The sequence below is a fragment of the Garra rufa genome, chromosome 18 (assembly GCF_049309525.1).
Source record: "Garra rufa chromosome 18, GarRuf1.0, whole genome shotgun sequence".
Classification (NCBI taxonomy): Eukaryota; Metazoa; Chordata; class Actinopteri; order Cypriniformes; family Cyprinidae; genus Garra; species Garra rufa.
The window spans coordinates 34,697,959-34,724,461 of record NC_133378.1 but is presented as its reverse complement, the minus strand read 5'-3'; the positions used below and the strand labels follow the sequence as shown (position 1 = coordinate 34,724,461).

General features: G+C 37.4%; 1 protein-coding gene across 1 annotated transcript; it reads right to left on the bottom strand.

Annotated features, from left to right (window-relative positions):
- Positions 1-9,716: 9,716 nt before the first annotated feature.
- On the bottom strand, positions 9,717-19,927 carry LOC141290903 (cytochrome P450 2J4-like). Its single transcript, XM_073823049.1, has 10 exons — positions 19,555-19,927; positions 18,852-19,054; positions 18,617-18,779; positions 17,810-17,959; positions 17,523-17,683; positions 15,986-16,162; positions 15,614-15,752; positions 12,989-13,176; positions 12,751-12,892; positions 9,717-11,159 (listed from the first exon to the last, which is right to left on the bottom strand). The coding sequence occupies exons 2-10, from the start codon at positions 19,047-19,049 to the stop codon at positions 10,984-10,986; spliced, it is 1,494 nt and encodes a 497-aa protein (XP_073679150.1). The 5' UTR covers positions 19,050-19,054; positions 19,555-19,927; the 3' UTR covers positions 9,717-10,983.
- Between the last annotated feature and the right edge of the window lie 6,576 nt (positions 19,928-26,503).

The following is a 26,503-nucleotide window of genomic DNA, read 5'->3' as shown; positions in this document are numbered from 1 at the left end:
TATTAGTTTAAATGATTGTGTCAGTTCCGAGTTTATTTATCATTTGTTTTAAAATCTTAAAATTTACGTGCAGTCAGTACCACATTCTGTGCTGGATATCTATGTTTGATTTCAGTAACATAAGCAGGTTTAGTACAACAGAAATAATCCACTCACACATGTAGGCTAATGTTACATACTTTTAATTTTTCGTTGGTTATGCGTCTTTGTACTTTCAGCCTTTTTCCAGCTTCATTAAATGACCAAACTCAACAATAACAGAAGAACCTGAGAACTGAAACCTCACAGTCTAACATTATTACATCTTTCTGTCAGTCAGTTGCATGGGCACTTGAAAACAATTCTGTGCGCAGCTGCAGTATGCGCACTTACACTTATTGACTGGGAATGAGACACACCCTTCATCTCCACAGTCTCTCCAGGATTCACAGCCATCCTGGCAGATGGATTTGACCACATGACCATGGCATGATGTCAGGTTGCTGCAAGGGTTGTGCTGACAAACCGGCCTGAAGCAGCCATACGCCTGGTTTCCACACGCTCCACAGCTTGTACAGTCGTCCTGTTTGAAGCAGCCATACGCCTGGTTTCCACACGCTCCACAGCTTGTACAGTCGTCCTGTTTGAAGCAGCCATACGCCTGGTTTCCACACGCTCCACAGCTTGTACAGTCATCCTGGATGACGACAGCCTCACGTCCACAGCATCTTGCACAGCTGCAAGGGCTCTTGCAAAAAGGTATGGGGCGCCTCAACTTGCTGCAATTGTCCGTCCTCACTCTTAAGGATGGGAAACGACCGACTTTGTAGCAGTCGTTGATGGATGACGTATCACAAGGCATGGTGTGAGCTGAAACAGAGAATAGAGAGTTTGTGAGGATGAATGGCAGGACAAAACAAAATCGGTTATAAAAAAAAAAACTACACAAAAAATACTTACATGGTTCAGTCTTGATTTATTACTCCAAGTAAGTCTTGCTAGTAGCAGCTCTTCTCTTGCTCTGATGTTTCTCTCCTCAGCAGCCCGGTATATATACTCACATCTAAATCTCCACCCAGTCCACAGCTCAGAGCTCAAGAATTGATTGTTTACTATGTGTTTAGAATGAGTCTCACTTATGTAAACTTACATACAGCAGGGCAGTCATTATAGTGTTACCTAAGATTGTTTTTCTTGCTGTATTTTAGCTTTAGATTTTACAGCCTATAGCATTACAAGTGAGTCATTTTAGTAATAATGGGAAAGAAGGTTTAACAAGAAGTAATAACACACCTCAAGTGTCATCTAGGAGAATTATAAAGACAGATTAACCTATTTACATCTTGATTTAAATATTATATAAAGCAGATGTGATTACTTAACATGTTTTATAAAACCATGTGGATTCAGAGATATAAACAGAATTGCATGATATACACTAAGAATTCTAAATATTTCCTCCTAATGTTTATTGTACATCTTGCAAATCTAATTTTTCCTCTGAATTCTGAGTTTAGATCTCACAGTTTAGATCTCAATTTTTTCCCCCCACTATGGTATAAAAAAGTAATTGTGACTTTTTATCTATAAATTCAGACTTCCGAGTATTCAGACTTTCTTACTATGGAAGCCCATTTCTGCTAGAAAAGAACATTTTAAAAGTTAGTTGCACCACTTGCAATTCTGAGTTTATATCCCACAATTTAGACTTTTTCTTGTAATTCTCAGTAAAAAAAAAAAAAAAAAAAAAAGCGCATTGTTGAGACAAAATGTCTGAATTGTGAGATATAGGCCCAGTTTTACGTAGGGTAGAGCGGGGCACAAACTAACGCGGGGTTAATTGTAACACACGTGGTTTAAATATTTCCACACATAAGCATAACCAAATTCACGGTATATACTAGTTGCCATAGCGACACTATGCAGAGAAAAAAGAGCGCCAAAATTCAAAAGCCTTTTGAACATATCCCTGAATATTTATTTTACCATAGTAAAAGTACATTTCTGGCTGAAGTAAACTTTTCATTTTAGTTTTTAGTATTCATTTAAAATGAGACAAATCCGGTATTATTTTAATCTCCAATTTGTTATTTATCAGTTTAGATAGTTTATTAATGCTTCGCAAACCAGAAGAACCTGCTTTAATCTCCAGTCGCGCAGATGGGGAACGTTGTAACGCTGTGTTACAATATGCCCCGCTGTTATTAAACATGCTATTCTATGACATTAGCGATGCAATTTACACTATTTTTTTGATAAGGAGCCACAAGAAACAGGTGAATAAAGGCTGACAATCAATGTTTAATGTTCAGAAATTATTATTTCCAGAAATGTAAAGCATTTTGGCTCATTTATGTGTGTCATGTTCTATGAGAGCTGTGTGTGGAGGGAGGGAGGGAGGGAGTGTTTTTCTGAATGTCTAAATGTGTTTCATCTATTTGTCCACATTGTTTTAAACTACTGTACATCTGTGTGCTGCGATCAGGGCTGTTCCAAGCATGTTTGCGATGTGTTCATTGTCAAACTCCAAAATTAGATTATTTTTATAAAAAAAAAAAAAAACATCATTACTTTATTTGAAAAAGTTAACACATGTATTTTATGGACAATATATTTTGTAATGTAGTGTATATTTTTTTCATTCGATCAGATAACATTTTAAGCTGTCATATGGTCGTGTTACAACGTGCCCCTCAGATGTTACAATGTACCCCACCTACGGGGCATGTTGTCACGTTTCACTTCCTTTCTTTTGGGGTAAATAACGAAAAAAGTATACACTGTAAATATGAAACAAAGCGATATATTTGTACTAGACAAGTGTGCAAATAATGTGGATAAACATTGTACTCTAAACCCCACGTGGATTTACATTAACCGCGAATTCAAAAAGTGTTAAGTTGTGCCCCGCTCTCCCCTACTCACAAGAACTCCCATTCTTACTTGTGAATTCAGTTCAATGGAGACTCGCTTTAAACGGCTCATTTGAATCAGTGAGTTGTTGACTCGAGAACAGCTGCAATTGGATAAATCAAATTCGTGAATGAATCGTTTGGTGCGTTTTGCAAACGGGTTCAGTGACAAGAATCGGTTTGTTCATGAATCAGACGCAGCTTCTGCGTCTTGGAGCACGTAATATATTTATCGAGGAAGGATATGTTTTATGAAATGTAGTGAAGTAAAAAGTATGATCTTATGCTTTGGAATGTAGTGAAGTAAAAGTTACATAAAACTACTCCAGTAAAGTACAGATACTTGAAAAATGTAGGCTACTTAAGTACAGTTACAACGTAAAACTACTTCGTTACTGTCCATCACTGCTTTTAACCCACGGGAAAAAATCAACCCGCCGCAACTGTGGGGGGAAAATGCGGATTTGGCAATCCTACATCCAACACGAGCTGCATCCAAAGCGATTTAAATACTCCGCATATTGCGACTCCGTGATGAGCGAAAATTATATTCAATATTAAAATGTTTGCGGTAGCGGAATTAAGAAAACCGTCCAACGCAAGGCTTTAATACAAAAACACAAAATGAATGGCGACTGTACAAAGCAAATGCCGAATCTGGACATTTTAAGCGATTCAGGAATCCTGATTTAGGAAGTCCAAAAAGAGGATATGTCCGGGGAAAAGAGGACGTATTCATTCTGTGCTGGGTATCTATGTTTGATTTCAGTAACATAAGCAGGTTTAGTACAACAGAAATAATCCACTCACACATGTAGGCTAATGTTACATACTTTTAATTTTTCGTTGGTTATGCGTCTTTGTACTTTCAGCCTTTTTCCAGCTTCGTTAAATGACCAAACTCAACAATATCAGAAGAACTGAAACCTCACAGTCTAACATTATTACATCTTTCTGTCAGTCAGTTGCAGGGGCACTTGAAAACAATTCTGTGCGCAGCTGCAGTATGCGCACTTACACTTATTGACTGGGAATGAGACACACCCTTCATCTCCACAGTCTCTCCAGGATTCACAGCCATCCTGGCAGATGGATTTGACCACATGACCATGGCATGATGTCAGGTTGCTGCAAGGGTTGTGCTGACAAACCGGCCTGAAGCAGCCATACGCCTGGTTTCCACACGCTCCACAGCTTGTACAGTCGTCCTGTTTGAAGCAGCCATACGCCTGGTTTCCACGCGCTCCACAGCTTGTACAGTCGTCCTGTTTGAAGCAGCCATACGCCTGGTTTCCACACGCTCCACAGCTTGTACAGTCATCCTGGATGACGACAGCCTCACGTCCACAGCATCTTGCACAGCTGCAAGGGCTCTTGCAAAAAGGTATGGGGCGCCTCAACTTGCCACAATCGTCCGTCCTCACTCTTAAGGATGGGAAACGACCGACTTTGTAGCAGTCGTTGATGGATGACGTATCACAAGGCATGGTGTGAGCTGAAACAGAGAATAGAGTTTGTGAGGATGAATGGCAGGACAAAACATTTATTATAAAAAAAATATAACGGTTATAAAAAAAAAACTACTACACAAAAAATACTTGCATGGTTCAGTCTTGATTTATTACTCCAAGTAAGTCTTGCTAGTAGCAGCTCTTCTCTTGCTCTGATGTTTCTCTCCTCAGCAGCCCGGTATATATACTCACATCTTAATCTCCACCCAGTCCACAGCTCAGAGCTCAAGAATTGATTGGTTACAATGTGTTTAGAATGAGTCTCACTTATGTAAACTTACATACAGCAGGGCAGTCATTATAGTGTTACGTAAGATTGTTTTTTTGTTTTTTTTTGCTGTATTTTAGCTTTAGATTTTACAGCCTATATAGCATTACAAGTGAGTCATTTTAGTAATAATGGGAAAGGAGGTATAACAAGAAGTAATAACACATCTCAAGTGTCATCTAGGAGAATTATTTAGACAGATTAACCAATTTACATCTTGATTTAAATATTATATAAAGCGGATGTGATTACTTAGCAGGTTTAATAAAACCATGTGGATTCAGAGATATAAACAGAATTGCATGATAGACTAAGAATTCGAAATATTTCCTCCCAATATTTATTGTACATTTTGCAAATCTCACAGTTTAGATCTCAATTTTTTTCCCCCACTATATGGTATAAAAAAGTAATTGACTTTTTATCTATAAATTCAGACTTTTTGTCCTCAAAATTCCAAGTATTCAGACTTTCCTACTATGGAAGCCCATTTCTGCTAGAAAAGAACATTTTAAAAGACTGTTGTGCCACTTGCAATTCTAAGTTTATATCCCACAATTTAGACTTTTTCTTGTAATTCTCATTTAAAAAAAAGTGCATTGTTGAGACAAAATGTCTGAATTGTGAGATATAGGCCCAGTTTTACTGGCAGGGCTTAGCTTAAGCCTGGACTAGGCCTTCGTTAAATTAAGGTATCTAAGAAGTTTTTATAAAAATGCCTTAGAAGAAAGATGTTACAGGTGTGCATCTTGAAACAAAACATTGGTGCTGACATATTTGAAGATATATCAGAGCTAGATATTTTAAGTTGAGACAGCTCAAACATGCATTTTAGTCTGAGACTAGCCGTTTGCCTTGTCTGTAAAACTGGGGGATAAACTGAGTCTTGTGAGAAAAAAAAAATAGTACTTGTAAATAATTTCTAAAAAAAAAAAAAAGTGTATATTCTAAAGATCGATGTTATTCGTAAATAATATTCGTGTTTTTTTTGTGGTTTTTTTTTGCATTCTTTTATATATAGACAAATTCAGTGTTTGCAAACAGTGATGCTTTTTTTTTTTTTTTTTTTTTTTTTTTTTTTTTTTTGTGGCATATGAGTTTTCAAGTGGCAGTCTATTGAAACCATAAAATAAAAGAACATTATTCTCGCAATTCCAAGATTATATCTTCCAATTCTGATAAGAAAAATTGACTAAAGTCATTCTGTATTTGGAGTTTATATCCCACACTTCTGACTTTTTCCCCTCAGAATGAACTTTCTATTGTTCAGTTATAAAGGCTGAAATATGAGATATAAACTTGCATTTCCGTGAAAAAAAAAAAAAAAGAATTGTGAGATAGAAATGGTTATAGGTTTAAATAGTATTTCATGCTGTAACTGTAGGGCTAATATAATATTTTCCCTATGAACTGCATTTGTGACCCTGGACCACAAAATCAGTCTTAAGTAGCACGGTTATATTTGTAGCAGTAAAGTAAAGTACTTTAAGTAAAGATCATGAGACATTTTGTAAATTTCCCATCGTAAATATATCAAAAGATAAATTTTTGATTAGTAATATGGATTGCTAAGAACTTTTACTAAGGTGATTTTCTCTCTCTCTCTCTCTCTCTCTCTCTCTCTCTCTCTCTCTCTCTCTCTATATATATATATATATATATATATATATATATATATATAATTTTTTTATTTTGCACCCTCAGATTCCAGATTTGTATCTCAGCCAAATATTGCCCTATCCTAACAAACCATACATAAATAGAAATCTTTTTTCAGCATTCAGATTAAGAATAAATCTCAATTTCAAATCAAACCCTTATGACTGGTTTTGTGGTCCAGGGTCCCATATGTGAATATCATGTAGACCTATTGTTTAAATCAAATTTAGGCTTTCATCCATTTTAGGCAGGTTTCATCCATTCGTCTATCTGTTTAAATGTCTAGCTTCAAATGGCATTTTTGACAACAGTATTTTATAAAAATGCTTTGCATTCCACAGGCACAACAACACACTTGTTACCAGTGTTTTTCTGCCACCACAATGCGTGTGCAGCTGTGAGTGATGTAACTGACGTCTACTTCAAATTGGTCTATATTATGAAAACATCATTTGAGTGATTAAACTAACATGCTTTGCCATTGTATTAACCATTGCATAACATTGATTCCACGTATGCTATTCATTAAACTGCTTATTACTTCTCATTACACATTCTTTACCATTGTGAGCAAAAATGACACTTTCTCCTATGATATGCTGTAAAGATTGCGCTAATTCTGTTTTGAAATTTAAATAAGTCAGTCTAATGATTAACACTAAACTGTCGCTCTCATGAGACAGGAAATTCTTTACACTCTTGAGCTCTGAGCTGTAAACAGGGTGGAGATTAAGATGTGAGTATATATACCGAGCTGCTGAGGAGAGAAACATCAGATTGAGAGTAGACCTGCTACTAGCAAGACTTACTTGGAGTGCAATAAATCAAGACTTAAAAAGTACTGAACATTTAAATATTCAATTTGACTTTATTACTTTATAAGATAATCATTGTTTTTTCTTGCCATTCATCCTCACAATCTGTCTTTTCTTCCGTTTCAGCTCACACCATGCCTTTTGATACGTCATCCATCAAAGACTGCTACAAAGTCGGCCGTTTCCCATCCTTAAGAGTAAGGACGAACGATTGCAAAGTCAGGCCCTCCATACCTTTTTACAAGGACCCTTGCAGCTCTTCCAGATGCTGTGGACGTGATGCTGTTGTCGTCCCAGATGACTGCAAATACAACAGTACAAGCTGTGGAGTGCGTGGAGACCAGGTGTATGGCTGCTTCAAACAGGACGACTGTACAAGCTATGGAGCGCGTGGAGACCAGGCGTATGGCTGCTTCAAACAGGACGACTGTACAAGCTGTGGAGCGCGTGGAGACCAGGTGTACGGCTGCTTCAGGCCGGTTTGTCAGCACAACCCTTGCAGCAACCTGACATCATGCCATGATCATGAGGTCAAGACCGTCTGCCAGGATGGCTGTGAATCCTGGAGACACTGTGGAGATGAAGTGTCCGTCTCATGCCCAGTCGATAAATGGAGGTGCGCATGCTACACACCAGGTCGTTATGAAATGCCTTTTCAACTGATTGGCAGAAAGATGTGATTATGTTGGACTGTGAGGTTTAACTTCTCAGGTTTTACTGTCAAGAATTGAGATGAATCTTTGAATGAAGCTAAAAATTACGGCTGGAAGTATAAAGATGTCTCCAATGCAAAATAAAAGCATTCAAATGACAACGAGTGAATGGTTTATTTCTGCAGTACTAAGCGTACTAAAATTGAAAGATGTCTCTCACAGAATGTGGTACTCAAGTAGCACTGGTCTAAACAAAGATGCATTTATATGTTTGACTATATCTGTATTATAATCTACAAGGAGGTAAATCTAAAAAGAAGGTAACTCCCTGCTGAAAAAAAAAACAGCTAAAACCAGGCTGGTTTTAACTGGTTGCAGGTAGGCTGTTTTTTTTTTTTGTTTTTTTTTTAGAGGGGTTTTGGCCAATTTCCCAGCCTAGCCAGGTTGGGAGACCAGCTAAAACCAGCTACTTCCAGCTTAAACCAGCGAAGACCAGCCTAGGCTTTTTAGCAGGGCTGACAGCTTTGGTTCATGATTAGAAGCACTCATCTATAATTAAATATATCTTCACAGTCTAAATAAATCTTCAAGAGTTAATCAACAAGACATATTTTTTACACCAATTTACATGTCAAAGTATGGAAGCTTAAAAATATACAAAAGTATCTTTTCCTTCAGAATTCTGAGTCTACAATTATAACTATTCCTCAATTCCTTTTTTTCTCTGAATTGTAAGACATAAACTTAAGAGTTACAAGAAAAAAAGAATTGTGAGATAAAAATATGCAATTACCTTTTTTCCCCCAATAACAAGCGAACCTGTACTTGCAGTAAGCTAAGCAAATCTGAGCAGAAAGAGCAAAACATTACACTTAGTTTTACTCATTTTATTTTATCAAAGTAAATGGAAAACAATTGTTGTTTTAAATTAATTAAAAATAAGGGGATAAAAAGGTATCATCAACCAACCTACTAGGCCCTTGTATCACTCTGGTGGAGTTTATTTTGCGCTAAGTTGCCTTGTAATGAGCAGGACAAAGATGATTATCAAATAAGTCCAGTCATAAAATACTGTTTTCAGTGAAATTTATTTTATTATCTGAGACAACCGCAAAGTTTAAGTGCTGCTGTGTAAGAACATGAATGAATCGCTTTGGATAAAATCATTAAATAGAAGAATGCAGAGAATGACTGACTCATTTTGATGGCAGTTAACAGCTGGCCAGAAAGGACATTTTTAACCAATGACTGGAGTTGTAAATGCCATGTGACCAAGGACTCAGAAGTCACAGGAAAATGATGTAATGACAAAGCTTGTGGCACCACAAAAACAGACAGCCACAAACCCTTCACAAATAACTATTCTGCAATGTGGAGCCAAAAATAAAGTCCAGTTCAAGTTTTTAAATGGTTAAATCATCTACTAATATAATTAAATGTGATTGTTATCCCAGGTGAAAAAAAAGTGCAATAAAATACAATTTATTTAAGTACACTTGGTGCACTTCCCTAATGTGCTCTATTTTCAGGCACTAATTTTGTACTTAATATACTAAAAGTTATTCTTTAGTACTTCTTAAGATAAACTTAAGATCATCTAAGTGTACTCAACTGTGGTATTTTGAGACGCCATGAAGATGAACTGAAATGTGCTTTTAACATTCTATCTCAGCATTTCCAAAAATGTATTTTGTTACCAATTTTAATACAATTGAAACATTTCATAAACCTTTAAATATACCAATTATACATTAAAAAAATACACTTATTTAAAATGCACAAATAATATATAATAAATGTATACAAAGCATATTGATAATGTATATTTTTATTAATAAAAAATACACTTATTGATTATTTAAAATACATGAATATAATGTATACAAAGCGTATTTATAATGTATTGCCCACATATTTTTACTAATAAAAAATACTTATTTAAAATGCATAAATAATATATAATAAATGTATACAAAGCATATTTATAATGTATTGCCCACATATTTTTATTAATAAAAAATACACTTGATTATTTAAAATACATGAATAATATATAATAAATGTATACAAAGCATATTTATAATGTATTGTCCACATATTTTTATTAATAAAAAATACACATTTAAAATACATGAATATATAATAAATGTTTCACTACAGGAGGCCTGTATTTTCCCCCCGGAGCCATGTGAGACACTTTTCATTATGGATGAATGGATGCACTTTATTGGACTTATTTTGGACTGATGAAGAGAAACACCCACCGACGTGATAAAGCTTAGGAGAGCCAGAACAATTTTTATATAACACTGATTGGAAGTCATATACAGCTAGGATTTCTGGAGGGTGAGTAAATAATGGGCTAATTTTAATTTTTGGGTGAACCCTGGGAATAAATGTTTTTTCTAGTTCACGTTGGCCACAATTATTGGCACCCCTAGATATTCTTTATAAGTAAAACATCTATGAGGTATATTCCCAATCATATTTACATATTTATCACACCAGGTTGACTAGAAGCATGAAATTATCCAGCCATGACTTCCTGTTGCACAAGATTTTAAATATGAGGAACACAAAGGCCAAATTCCCTTAATCATGCATCACAAGGAGTAAAACCAAAGAATATAGTTTCTAATTTGTGGAACAAGATTGCTGATCTTCAGAAAATAGAAAGTGGCTGTAAGAAAAGAGCTAAAGCATTGAAAATCCCCATTTCCACCATGAGGGCAATAATTAAGTTCCAATCAATAGAAAATGTTACAAATCTGCCTGGAAGAGGTCATGTGTCTATATCGTCCTAATGCACAGTGAGGAGTTTGAGTGGCCAAAAAAATGTCAAATAGCCCCTACATCACATGTTGTTTAGGAGGGCTTCAAAGAAAAGTCCTATTATCTTGGGAAAAGGACTTTGCAATAATTGGGGCCAACGTGAACAGAAAAACATTTCATAATGAGATATTTCCATTGTTTACTTTAATGAAGTTTAGAATTTTGTAATTTTTTCCACATGAAAGATCAAAAGGATAAACAATGCAGATTTATTTCCACAGCTGCCTTTCCTTTTATTTACCAATGGTGCCAATATTTGTGGAGGGCACTGCATGAGTTTTCTGTTACCAAATTGTGCTTTAGCAGTGGGTTTTAATTAGCAGATGCTTTTATTTTAGGTTGCAATTGTGTGGACTATCGCGGCACAGCACGAATGTGGAACGGTTCAGGAGCAGAAGCGATGGCAACTGTCCTTTTGAGACTCAGTGTTTCTCCCTCAGGTGGCAGGAAGGTAAAATGTTGCATCAGAGAGATAAAGAAGAGGAAGAGCTCCATACGGGCCAGTTGCTCACCTGGACACATCCTCTTACCTGGAAATCAGGAACTGGATTAGTAAACCTATTCACTACTTAAGTAAACTGTGTATGATAAATGTTTATATATTATTGAAATACTTTTAGTCAGCATTAGCAAAGATGCATTAAATTGATAAAAAGTGACAAAGACATTTATGATGTTACATGTATGTATGTATATATATATATATATATATATATATATATATATATATATATCAGAGGTTGAGTTAGACTTTAACATTATCCGTCATTTTGACGGACAGGGTCGGAAAAATTCCGTCATAATCAATCATTACCCGTCATTTTAATTTTCATATTTTAATTATAATAACACATTTAATTGCATTTATTTTTGTTCACATTTTCATTTTTAATTATGAACCAACAGGACGATATAGGCTTATGCATTTATTTTGAAGAGTACAGGTGAGACTGTGTAACTTTTCATGTATAACACCACACCCCACAGTGACAGCTATTTTTATATATTTATGACCAATATCGATTTGTAAATCTCAGTCGATCTTTTGGTCTATGCCGTTTTCAGCTGATAACTGAACAATACTGACCCAGTACATAGTGCGCCTCCCATCCAATAAATTGCAATGAAACAAAGTCTCAAATTTCAAATTCTGTCGATTTTATTAGGAAATTCAAGCAATAAATACCGTTTTGGCACTCTTTAATGTGGCTTGATATATCGTTGTAGCTTTTGTGTAGTCGCCTGTGCATAATCAAACGCATAACAAAAGACTTGTGACAATTTAGTTTTTGTTCTGATCCAGTGTTCTGCTGCCACACTGAAGCGCACTCGCCACCAACTGGACAGGGGTGGGAATTACAGCTACAATTTACAATAGATCACCCTCAGTGTAATCTGTCAAAGTGACGGACGGCCTTCAGATTTTTCCGTCATTGCTAAAAATATTCCGTCAATGACGGAGAATTTTCGGTTAATGCGACCTCTGATATATGTTATATATGATATATGATATATGTTTACATACACACATACACGCACGTATATATATGCGCATATATATATACACACAGGTGCTAACGGCAGTTTCAATGCCCTGCATGTTAAAAGTGGTGATTAAGTCTGTGATTAAATATATATTTATATTTAAATATATATTTTCCTCCATGTGTGAGCTACTGAAATGAGCAGCTCTGTGAAACAGCCAATCAGAGCAGAGCTCATCATTATTATTATTCACGAACCTTCCAAATAAGGTAATAACAGACTATTTGTGTGTATATATGTGTACGTGTATATACACACACACGTGTGTGTATATATATATATATATATATATATATATATATATATATATATCAGTTTTTCTTTTTTAATAAATATGCAAAAATGTCAACAATTCTGTGTTTTTTCTGTCAATATGGGGTGCTGTATGTAAATTGAGGAAAGAAAAAGAACTTAAATGATTTCAGCAAATGGCTGCAATATAACAGAGTGAAAAATTTAAGGGGGTCTGAATACTTTCCGTACCCACTATGTGTACACACGCACACGTGTATATATATATATATATATATATATATATATATATATATAAAATACAATATATACATCGTGACCTACCTATTGAAAAAGGAATGAAATTTTCTCTCTTCAAAAATTTGCCATTTTCATCCAGAAAGTGAGCTGGATTAAATTCATCCGGAGTACGATATTCCTTCTTGTCTTCCAGGATTGGCTTCAGCATCGGCAACACCATCACACCCTGCCATAGGAAAAAACATAAGAATTCATACATTAAATTGAGAGGTTTTGGGTTGAAATACGACCTGGATGCTACCAACAGTATATTGAGACTTACCTTTGGTATGAGACATCCTGCTACTGTGGTGTCTTTGTTGGCAACTCTGGGTGGAATAAAAGCTAGAACATTCGCAAACCTCTGAATCTCATGCATCACAGCATAGGTGTATGGCAGATGTGCCCTGTCTTCCATCAACGGCTGACGTGTCTGTCCGATCACCTCATCAATCTCAGAATGGACTTTCCCTACAGAAAGTGAATGTGCAAAGTACAAAAGTTCACATCCCCTTTCAGAATCTGCAAAATGTTAAAGGTGCCATAGAATGGAAAACTGTATTTACCTTGGCATAGTTGTATCATAACAGTTAGGTATATGGACATGACATACAGTGAGCCTCAAACACCATTGTTTCCTAATTCTTATATAAATCTGGTGTTTGCAAAAGACCGCTGAAAAATAGGCCAATCCTAACATAACACAGACTACGATGTTATGGTAGGGATCATTAATAGTTATACCCCCCAACAGCCGAATTATCAGATATTCTGCAGGTAGGCTACTGTGAAAAAAACGAAGTGAGTACAACAACAAAAATGGCAGATCACGGAAATAAATGTTATGTTCAGGAAATGTGATGTGCAGGGATGGGTTTGTGCCTGTATTCAGAAAGGCATGGGAAACATAAGGCATTCTAATAAAATAATGCGAGCCACTAAAGGGACATGGTTACCTTCTTGCTAGCGGTAGCCTGTTACATTGCAGTACATACAATTTTACTTACCACATAAACAGAGTAAGGAGAGATGACTGCGTGGACGATGGCGAATGATTTGCAGATCCTGAGCATCACTGACAAGCATCTAAACTTGCCAAATGTGTGGTAAGTACTGCCGCTGTAGTATATAGTTACACAGATCATGTGCGATCGCAAATGAAAGTATAAAGTGATTGTGCATTCAAAACGGCAGTTTCAATGCCCTGCATGTTAAAAGTGGTGATTAAGTCTGTGATTAAATATATATTTTCCTCCATGTGTGAGCTACTGAAATGAGCAGCTCTGTGAAACAGCCAATCAGAGCAGAGCTCATCATTATTATTATTCACGAACCTTCCAAATAAGGTAATAACAGACTATTTAATTCTAGGGACAAATCCTAGGGTTGTAAATGGACTTGTAAAACCATTTCTTGAGATGAATTTTTGCTCTTACCTAAGCCATATACCTTCTATGTAGATATCAGAGAACAATTTAAAATATTCTATCAATGCATTCTATGGCACCTTTAATTATTTCACCAAAATAAGAGGGATCATACCAAATGCATGTTATTGTTTATTAAGAAGTGACCTGAATAAGATATTTCACGTAAAAGATGTTTACATATAGTCCACAAGAGAAAATAGTTCAAAAGTTTAAATACACTTGATTCTTAATACTATGTTCTTACCTGAATAATCCACAGCTGTTTTTTTGTTTTTGTTTGTTTGTTTAGTGACTGTTGTTCATGAGTCCCTTGTTTGTCCTTAACCGTTAAACTGCCTGCTGTTTTTCAGAAAAATCCTTCAAGTCCAACAAATTCTTGGTTTTTCAGCATTTTTGGGCATTTGAACCTTTTCCAACAATGACTGTATGATTTTGAGATCAATCTTTTCACACTGAGAACAACCGAGGGACTCATGTGCAACTATTACAGAAGGTACAAATGCTCACCCTGCTGAAGAAAAAAAAACTGCTAAAACCAGCCTAGGCTGGTTAGCTTGTCTTAGCTGGTTTAAGCTGGAAGTAGCTGCTTTTAGCTGGTCTCCCTGCCTAGCCAGGCTGGTTTTAGCTGGTGGTCTGACCAGATTGGGAAAGTGGCCAAAACCCCTCTAAAACCAGCCTAGCTATTTTTTTTTCAGCAGGGCATTGATGCTCCAGAAAGAAAAATGCATTAAGAACTGGGAGTGAAAATTTTGAACAAGTGGAGATGTCTACATTTTTCTTATTTTGCCTAAATATCAATTTTTTTCATTTAGCACTGTCCTCCAGAGGCTACAAAAGATACATGTTGCCCAGAAGACAAAATAAGTACAATTTACCCTGATCTTCAAATTCAAAAAGTTCAAAGTTCAAATTCACCCCCAGCTTTTAATGCATGGGTTTCTTATGGAGCGTCAGTGAGTGTTTGAACTAGCTACTTTCAGCTAGCCTAGGCTGGTTTTAGCTGTTTTTTTTTTCAGCAGGGTGAGCATTTGAACCTTCTGTAATAGTTGCATATGAGTCCCTCAGTTGTTCTCAGTGTGAAAACTGATGCTGGAAAACCAAAGAATCTGTGGGACCTGAAGGATTTTTCTGAAGAACAGCAGGCAGCTTAACTGTTCAGGACAGACAAGGGACTCATGAACAACCATCACTACACAAAAAAAACAAATAAATAATAATAATAATAATAATAATAATAATAATAATCATTCAGGTAAGAAAACAGTATTAAGAATCAAGGGGATGTAAACTTTTGAACGGGGTCATTTTTATCATTTCAACCATTATTTTCTCTTGTGGCCTATATGTAAACATCTTTTATGTGAAATATCTTATTCAGGTCAGTACTAAATAAACAATAACACGCATTTTGTATGATCCTTCTCAACTGTAGATGGACATGTATATACACAAGTAGACAAGTAATAGGAGTGGCCCACCTTGTACTTCTGGATACTTGGCCATGTAGAGTAAAGCCCAGCTGAGAGATTTAGCAGTGCTTTCTGTTCCTGCTCCAAACAGATCCAACACACAGTGTATCAGGTTTTCCTCTGTGAACTCCGCTGCACTGTCCTTACACTTGGAACAATGGAAAGATGAGAAGATTCAACCATTGATGGAAAGAAGCATTAAACAGATGGCTACAGTAGAGTGACTGGAAAGTAAAAATGTGGGGCATTTTGGTGATGATTTCTTTGAGTTTACTTTTTTTTTTTAAATGCTTGAACTATCAGCTAGCTAATATGTATATAAACCTAAGAAGAGCCTTAAAACGGTTGCATTATCATTATGGATCTGCTAAAATCAGGTACCTTCTCAATTTCATCCAGATAACAGTCAATGTAGTCTCTAGGACTGGATGGGTTTCTGTCTGCTTTGTGCTTCCTGATTTCCTCCTTAAAAAAGAGCTTAAGTTTGGAAAGGTTGGCAAATGTAGTCTGGTGCTTTCCTGGCAGCAGGGACATCAGAGCAGGAAATGTGTTATACAGCTGTTAAAGGACAAACATATTAGGTCATTAGTACGTTATATTTTACTTATAACCTTCTAAATTATTTGTATTTAAGCTAAAATTAAACGCATGAGTTGAAATGGCCAACCTGAACAAATTATTCCAATATCACAGAACAGATCTCCCTTAAAAATGAAATCAAAACTGATAATAATAACTTATAACTACTTCAATAAGTGTTCTATACTTCAAAGCAAGTAATTAAAGCATTCACAATTAAAGCATGACTTTATTATGAACCTTTCCAGTTCTCTGAATGGGGAAGTTAGCATATTTGGGTAAACTTCTATATTTAACAACAAGCTCTGAAAAAGTAGTGTTATAAATATGTTAAATTAGTGCTGTCAATTAAAAAAATAACTTAATCACAATTTTTAAAATATTTTTATATTGCAATAATTTTACATTCAAATCTTCAAATTAATGTAGAAACAACAAAGACAATATATTTTGTAATATTTAATGGCATCTTTTTTACTGATAACAATACTACTGATGTCTGTAGGATATTCTTTTTTTTTCATAATATTTAACCATTGACTATAGCCATTCAACATATGCTACATTTGATAGCTCTCAATTATACTATATTACAAAAATAGCTACTTCTATATAGCTACTGCTATTACTTTAAGAGCGGCCGCTGCTGAACATGATGCGGATCTGACACGCATGCTTGTAGTTTTATTCGTGCTTTAAATTGAAAATATACAGGCTACATCTGTGGCATTTACCCATACATGTCCTGAAATGACATGAAAATTGATTTTTAATGACATATGACCTGACAACATCTCATCTGACCACAGTTCACTGTTGTTCTACTGAAACTGCCTGGTCACCATTTCTGTGCTTGTTTGTCTAGCGCCTGAGGCTGAGTCAAATTTGGAGTGCGTGTCTGAAATATCTCCTGTTTGATGTGGTCATGAGGACATTCTGCATCTAAATAAACAATTCTTGTCACAACAGTTGTGAGTAGGGTGGTCAACCCTAGCTCCACTCCTGCGTTAAATTTTTTAATGCTGTTAAACTGGAAAAATGAATCGCCTGCATTAATGTTCTAATTTTGACAGCACTTGTTTAAAAAAAGTAAATATGTTTCTTTCTTTCTTCTGTTAAACAAAGAAGATATTTTGAAGAATGTGGGCAACAGTTGTTGGTCACCACTGACTTCCATTGTTGCCAATGCAGAACAAAAACTGTTGGTTACCCACATTCTTCAAAATATCATTTATGTTCAAGAGTAGAAAGAAACTCTTACAGGCTTGGAACAAGTTGAGGGTAAGTATATCAGCATTTTCATTGGAAAGTGTCCATTGTAGTAAATTTGGTTCCATACCCGGCCCCAGATATTGATGGGCAGCTTAAAGGTGTCATCTGAATACTGCAGGAGCTCATGAAAATGTTGGTTGTCGTACTCAAACTTGTAGCCAAAAACCAGGCTGCATATTATATTGCCCACCGCATAGTTCAAGAGGTGATGTGGGTTGAATGGCACACCTTGAAATAAAAAAAAAGAGAGAAAGAGTGGTTGCGTGCTGCAAACAATATTTTTAAATCATTGCCTGTAGAGCACAGTATGTACTCAAAGCCTGTTGAATTGATGCAGAAATGGTGCTCACTGACCTTGCTTGGTTTGCAAAACACTACAGACAAAGCGACACTCCTGCAGGATAGAGTTTTCTAGAGTCTTCTTGCCCACACCGAAATACTTCAGTGTTGCCAGAGCAAAACGCCTCTGATGACGCCACATGTGTCCACCGGAGAAAATCAGACCTACATACAAAACCGTAAAAAAAAAAAAAAAAAAAAAAAGTTTCAGGATCACTCAAGTGAAATCAGCTGGTCTGCAAATTCGCTGTTGGGTCTGATATTTGTGTATCTTTGCAAAGCTGTATCACACTCTGACAGTGACAAATCAATCTGCCACACAAACCTTTCAATTCACGATGACAAAACAAAAGATTGGCACGTAAATGTGGTCAGTCATGTGTTGCTGAACGGCGGTTTGATAAAAGTAAAACATTTTACAGCACATCATTTCAAAATATGGACTTTCTGAATTGTGAAATCTACAGTTTGTTTTCAAAGTACTGAATGAATGAACTTCTTTGTTTCAAGAGAGACAGGAAAATTTAATTTCTAGTTACATAAAAAAAAATCCAAAATCACCATAACGATTTACAGAATGTATGTCATGAAAAGTTCTGCATGTCTTTAACTACAAAGCCTGCTACTGTAGCCATTTCTAATGGTAATTTTACCAACACCACTGGAACTTTTCACAGTTATACCTCCAGACTATTTGATCAACTGAGCAAAAGTAAACAAATTAGCTTTGGCTAAAATGTTGCAAATGCACAGTTTACAGCTGATAACTGATTTAACAATGTTATCAAAAGTAATTTTTCTGTGTGTACTGTGTTCCACTACCTTGTCCTTTACAGATCTTGTCATTCACAGGGAAGTACGGCCGGTCTGTGAAGATGTCTGCCTGCTCCACAAATGCTTCTTTGAAGGTCTCATATCCAGTCAGCAGTATACAAGGTTTGTTTCCCAGATACAGCGTGCTCACATCTCCATACTTCTCAGCAATCTAATCAAAGAAATGTACACAACTGTAGAAGCCAAGTCATTGTTGCTCTTCCTCATACAACTTAAAACTTACCTTTGGAAAAACCTCCATTGGATCGTTAAAGCCTATACTCAGTACATTTCCAACCAAAGGCAGAGGGAAGGGTCCTGGCGGCATGTTGTTTGTAAAAACATCTCGCAGGTGTTTCACCAGTAGCAGCGCACACAGAAATATCAGGAAACCCTGAACATCCATCCACTGACCCATCAGCTGTGACAACACTGACGCCATGCTTACTGATACAAGAGATACACACACATCAAGAGTTACACACATGAAAAGTAAGAGATAATTCATCTCTGTGACCACAAATATCTGAATGTGACAGCATTAGATATAATATACACATACATAAACATATATATAGTCAGTTTTCACAGTGTGCATCACCACATTAACTTCGGATATGTTTCACTAGTGTTTGACAGACTTTAAATCCGATTTTAGGAACATATGAAGTGGATCAAAAGATGTACTCAGAGTTGTCCTAAAACAAGAACGAGTATTGTTTTGGTTCAAGCACAACTTTTAGGAAACTTTGATTGTTTTGGATCACTTCAAATGTTGACTAACGTTACTGTATACATTCAGATATTTTAAAGCGTATCTCAATTGTCCAAACACTTTAAGGTTATATAATATGAACGCATTTGTTTTGTATTGTTTTATACTCCACAATATTCTACTGAAGGACATGCAAAACATTAGATTAAGTGAACAAGGTTGTAGTACTTACCTAGAGTTCAGACCCAAGTTTGTTTCCGAATTTCATCAGTAAACCTGAAGAAAACACGACAACTTACTACATATGTGCTGTGAATGGTCTGCAGTGTTTGATACCTAGCTAACGTTAGGTTAATACAGAAGCTTCTCAAAACAACACAATTCCCTGTTACGCACCAATTCGCTTCGGTACTTGATTCGTTTTTGGTATAAACATGTGATCTATGACGCCTGATGTGAGGTTGCCTTAAACCACCTTGACTTCCGATTTTTACCTCACCTGACGCCAAATGACGCTCCCGACAAAATTTGCGTTGGTTAGCCTACTCTAACAGCAGACCGTTCGAACGCTTCCCACGGAATTTATAAAGATTTATATATCATAAGTACAACATCAGAAACAAAAAAGTTAGTGTTAAAACTGGTCTGAATAGGCTAGTTTAAGCTGCTTACAGGTGTGCAATTGTGATGCAAGTTCGGACTATTTGGCTTTTAACTGTCTTATCGTCTTTTGTATTCTTCTGTTATCTTTTCACCATACTATTATATAACGTGCGCATTATGTGTTTCTTCTCAAGCTTCTAGCTTCCATCAGGGACACAATGAAGCGCACATAGCGCACAAAGGTCGATTGTCGCCTGGTGGGGGGCCCCTGCATCTGATATCACAAACAAATCACAAAACTTGATATGCATAAATATATAATCAGCGTATCAACAGTACTTTAAGATAACGCTACCATAAAGCAATTAGAGGGCGAATTTTCACCAGTTGACAATTAGAATGAAGAATTAGTCACGTTCATTTAACCGCAGCATATCGCTTGAGCGTCAGCATCGGGTGGTTTATCACAAAAAAAGGAGCCTATTGCCATTATTTATCACTTTAATAAATACATATCTCCAAAACAAAACAAAGACTGATCTCAGTAGTCGTTTGTTGGATTAAGCATTAGTTAAACAAGTGGACAGTGTGTTAGTAAGTAACTGTGTGGGCTCTAAACTACTTTGTTATCTATCATTATCTTTTTGCCTTAATTGATATACAACGTATGCATTGAGTGTAAGATAGCATATGTGTGTATTGAGTGGTAAATTCTTTGAACTCTGACATGGAAAACATACCTCTTCCATCCTGGGGACAGAACATAGTACAAAGGTAAGGACATTCGTCCTTTACCTGGACTGAACCATTTTTTAATAAAGAGCCTGTATTTTCCTTAACAAACATTTTTAGTTTTTAGTATCATCATATATACTTGACATAAATCACATTGTATAAATGCTCAAAAAAAAATCTTACCTTCAGTGTTTTCGTGCTGTGTCTGCTAGCAGAAGAGAAAGAGGTCAGTGTGTCTCACTTGGTTGTTGCTCCATTTATGGAGAGTGGAAGAATTTCGTTTCACCACCAAAACCAAGCGTTGTGTCTTATGACGCATTACTGGCCACAACGGTGAGACCGGAAAGGTTGTGGTTTTAGAAACTCAGAGGCCATTCAAGGTTTATTCTACAGAGGGGCTAAAATGTGCAGCATATCAGACCAATTTCTGAAGAATCATGTGACCATGAAAACTAGATTGGACTAAAGGTGCTGAAAGTTTAGCTTTGCATCACAGGAACAAATGTCATTCAAATGCATTCAAACAGAAAACAGTTTGTAATAACATTTTACAATATTATTATTAAATAGTTTTTACTGTGATTTTGATCAAATTCAGCCTTGGTGTACCCTGGAAATCCAGAGGTCTCACGAGAGCACAATTTGAATTGTCTCTGCAAGACACTCTGGCATCAAGCAATGATGCATGCTACTGCAATACGTAAACAGTTCTGGGAACCAATCAAATCGGTGTATCTGATGTAGGCGGGCCAGAGGCGAGCTAAGCTGATGACGACAGCGCTGCGACGTCCGAAATCATTAACATTGAAAGATGGCTACAGATGAACACCAGTTGTTTGAAACGGCTTTGGCCACTACAATGAACGAGTTAGACTTGGCTTTTCATATAAAAGAGGGACAGAAAACCGCGCTCGAATCGTTCCTTTGCAAGAAGGACGTTTTTGCTGTTTTGCCGACTGGATACGACAAGAGTTTAACCTATCAGTTAGCTCCGCTGATAGTTAAGTGTATGGGGCAACCACGAAGAGGAACAGATCCGAAGCGGGCAATGCCAGATAGCATTCGGCAGTCCCGAGTCCTGGCTGTTAAAAAAGAAGTGGCGATAAATGTTATCGAACAAGGTCTACCGGGACAACCTGATCGGGATTGTGGTGGATGAGGTCCATCTCATTTACAAATGGTAAGAGTCACTTGGTAAACTTACTGTAACGAACAGTAGCCTAACCTGAATAGGACGATATGTCTCGCTACTGAATGAAATGCTAGCGTCCATCCACATATTAGTTGATAGTTAATGAATAGTTTGATCGGACCTAATTGTTTTATGAGGTTGATGCGGCTGTCATAATTAATAGTTATTAATCTTGTTACATTGTTTATGTCATAACATTGAAATCCACTCTTATATGTTCACCGTCGCTCTAGATACGTCACACCGTGTATTGTTGTGATTGGTCTTGGCGTTATCCAATTGCGTGCAATGAGAGTTTCAAATGCACGCTTGGTGCCGCCCCTCGAGTTAGGCCCTTTTCATCTTAATAGATTAGGGTCTGGATTTTTCCAGGCTAGCCTTGGTGAGCATAAGTGACTTTTTTTTTTAAATACAATAAAAATAAAATTCCTAATTATTCCAAACTTTTGATTGGTAATGCATAAACAAACAAGTTACTGTGTGAGATCAGTTCTAGTGGTCAACTGAGTGGCGTCAGGTCTTCTCTAGTCTCGCGTAGCCAGACCTTCAGACTGATGGCTGAAGGTCTGGAATTCATGGCAGCTTTCATTGGCCAAGGCCCGCCCATAAGGCCGTTTGACCGACATGTCAAACAACCAATCACAGTTCGTTTCGTTCAGCGTCACGTTTCGGTGCGTGGAAATGCCCCACAACAACAGACTGGCGTGCAACAAGTCAGTCATTGAAATAACCAGCATTTAAAGTTAAGTAGGAAGAGGGAGAACAAGCAGTAAGTCAGTCATTTGTTCGCGAACGTCGCAAATGTGTATAACAACAATGTCGTCTGCATAAGCACCTTTTAGCAAAACGCGAGTAAATCAGTCTGCGCTTTGTTTCCCGGCGGACCGAAAATAAACGCGACACTCGCGTCTCCCGGAAATCCGGTCAAATTCCACTAATCAGATGACGACTTCGACATTCCTGATCCTGAAGTGTTTCCAGTTAAGTGTACCGTGTGCATCAGACGTTTAGCCAACGTTCCCTGGGCGTGACGTCTGAGGCTGAGACTAGGTCTTCTCTATCCTTCTTTGTTAAATAAAGCTAATAAAATGTCAGATCTCCCCCTCTGTGAGTCAAATGTTCTGCTAAAACAGCTAAATCATCAGTCGCAACAAATTTTGAATTGATTTGAAATTATTTTAGTATGACATGGCAATATCTTTAATTTTTTTTTTTTTGCAATGGGTCTTACTAATTGCAAGAGCAGAACAAATTTCGGTGTAGATTGTTCATAAATCAGTTCTTTCATAAATTGCTTAATTCAGTGAGACACGTTACGCAAGTGTGGTTGAACAAATGATTTACACACAAATTCATTCCGTTTTTGTTTGGTGAATAAGGCTGTGTTTTTGTATGGTTCCCAAGGAGCACAAAAAAAATATTGTTGAACATTTGTCATCTGATTTAAGTTTAATTGTTTCAGTAATAACTGTGAAGTATAATGTATTTATTATTTTATTTCAGTCTTTTGTAAGACTTCCACAGCAAAATATACTGCCCTTCAAAAGCTTGAGGTCAATATGATTTGTAAATGTTTTTGAAATTAGTCTCTTATGCTCAACAAGAATGCATTTATTTGATCAAAAATACAATAAAAACAGTAATATTGTAAAATATTATTACAATTTAAAATAACCATTTTCTATTTTAGTATGTTTTAAAATGTAATTTATTCTTGTGATGTTAAGATGCATTTTCAGCATCATTACTCCAGTCTTCAGAAATCATTCTAATACATTTTTTTAAAACTAGAAAACTTTTGTAATGTTATACATGTCTTCACTGTCACTTTTGATCAATTTAATGCAACCTTGCTGAATAAAACTATAATTTCTTAAAAAAAAAAAAAAAAAAACTGGCCCCAAACTTTTGAAGAGTAGCGTAGAGAAATGAGATAGCAGATTAAACATTATGGCAAAGAACATGTGTAGTGATTGTGCCTAATGTGTGGAGGAAAATAGTCCCACAAAGTACACTCAGATCATTAATTATATAAATTTGAAAATGAAAATGCCTCCTCCCAGCTCCCTCGTCTCCACCGTCACCCATCGTCTCACCATCGCCACGGCTCCGTTGGGCTCCTCCCTCCCTCCGGCTCCACCTAAGTCCTCTGTCACCCCAGCTCCGCCTTGGTCGCCAGAGCCTTGGGCTCCGCCTTGGCCCTCCGAATCCTTAGTGTCACCTCGGGCTCCACCGCCATCTGCTGCACCTCGGTCGGTCGGTCGGCCCTCTGGAGTCGTCAGCCTTTCCTCCACCATGGCTCCCTCCTCCGCCGGCTCTATGGCCTCCATGGGCTACCATCATGGCTGCAGCCTGGGTCTTGCCTGGTTCCTCCCCTCTGTGCCCTTCCTGGCTCCATCCTCTGTCTGATCTACCCTGGACCCTTCAGTCTCCTCCATGGCTCCTCCCTCCGTCTGATCCGCCCTGGACCTCTCTGTCTCCTCCATGGCTCCTCCCTCTGTCGGATCCACCCTGGACTTTGTTGTTCGTCCTCCTCCTGGATGTCTGTCCTCCGCCAAAACCTCCTCCCGTACAGACTTCCTGATTTCATCTCATGTCCATCTCCAACGAGCAGTCCGGAGGCATTAGGACAACTCAGATGCATGTTGTTCCGTCAATTCCATCTACCGACCAGGACAGCGCATCTGGTTGTCCACCCAGGTTATCCGCCACCGGCTGCCCAGTAAGAAGCTAAATCCCCTCTGTCTATCTATTTCCTGTTTCTACGGCATGAGGTCGCGCCTTCTGGGAGGGGGGAGTAATGTCACACCCCATTGGACTGTTTGTGTTAGGTTTGCCTATTGTCTCACCCGGTTGGATTGTTTGATTTGGTTTCTCCCTCTTGTGCCCATATTTGGTTGTTCCTGTTTCCTGTTCTCGTTATGTCTTAGTTATCACCATCACCTGTCCTTGTGTCATTATCCTGTCTATTTATGTTGAATTCAGTTCTGTTTCTTGGTCGGATCTTAAGGTTGCTTTGGTGTGTTTCCCTGCCTGTCTGTTGGATTAACCTGTTGTGGATATCATTAAGGATTTATTATTGTATTTCGCCATCATACGCCACCTCCTCTACACACTGTGACAAAACCATTGTTAATTTCCGTAAGTAAAATTTAATGGATAATGTCCTGGCAGAAAAGTATCAGTATCTAAAAGTATTCTCTTTTTTTTTTCAGTATAATCATATACTACCGTTAGACAAATGCCTTAAATGTAGTAATATGAAAAGATAAGCATAAGAAATGTAATAACTTAATACTGATCTTTATTATGTTACTTGCAGGGAAAAACACAAACTTCTACAGAGAGTAATGTTCGTGCAGCGCTGGATCAACACGGTCTCACTCCCAAGTCGTCACATATTGATGTTTGGTCAGGACCCCTTGGCGTCGCATTTTGACGCTTAAGGTACCCCTTTAGCGTAGTTTTTTGACATGAAGGGTCCTCCACTGTTTTCAGTTGTTTGTCTTACTGGTTTGCATGCATTTGTAAAAATGTAAACAATTTTAAATAAATTTATACTTTGACTGGAGCACCTAAACCCACCCACTTCTGAACAATATAAAGCACAGGCAAATATACAGGTCCTTCTCAAAAAATTTGCATATTGTGATAAAGTTCATTATTTTCTGTAATGTACTGATAAACATTAGACTTTCATATATTTTAGATTCATTACACACAACTGAAGTAGTTCAAGACTTTTATTGTTTTAATATTGATGATTTTGGCATACAGCTCATGAAAACCCAAAATTCCTATTTCAAAAAATTAGCATATCATGAAAAGGTTCTCTAAACGAGTTATTAACCTAATCATCTGAATCAACTAATTAACTCTAAACACCTGCAAAAGATTCCTGAGGCTTTTAAAAACTCCCAGCCTGGTTCATTACTCAAAACCGCAATCATGGGTAAGACTGCCGACCTGACTGCTGTCCAGAAGGCCATCATTGACACCCTCAAGCAAGAGGGTAAGACACAGAAAGGAATTTCTGAATGAATAGGCTGTTCCCAGAGTGCTGTATCAAGGCACCTCAGTGGGAAGTCTGTGGGAAGGAAAAAGTGTGGCAGAAAACGCTGCTCAACGAGAAGAGGTGACCGGACCCTGAGGAAGATTGTGGAGAAGGACCGATTCCAGACCTTGGGGGACCTGCGGAAGCAGTGGACTGAGTCTGGAGTAGAAACATCCAGAGCCACCGTGTACAGGCGTGTGCAGGAAATGGGCTACAGGTGCCGCATTCCCCAGGTCAAGCCACTTTTGAACCAGAAACAGCGGCAGAAGCGCCTGACCTGGGCTACAGAGAAGCAGCACTGGACTGTTGCTCAGTGGTCCAAAGTACTTTTTTCGGATGAAAGCAAATTTTGCATGTCATTCGGAAATCAAGGTGCCAGAGTCTGGAGGAAGACTGGGGAGAGGGAAATGCCAAAATGCCTGAAGTCCAGTGTCAAGTACCCACAGTCAGTGATGGTCTGGGGTGCCATGTCAGCTGCTGGTGTTGGTCCACTGTGTTTTATCAAGGGCAGGGTCAATGCAGCTAGCTATCAGGAGATTTTGGAGCACTTCATGCTTCCATCTGCTGAAAAGCTTTATGGAGATGAAGATTTCATTT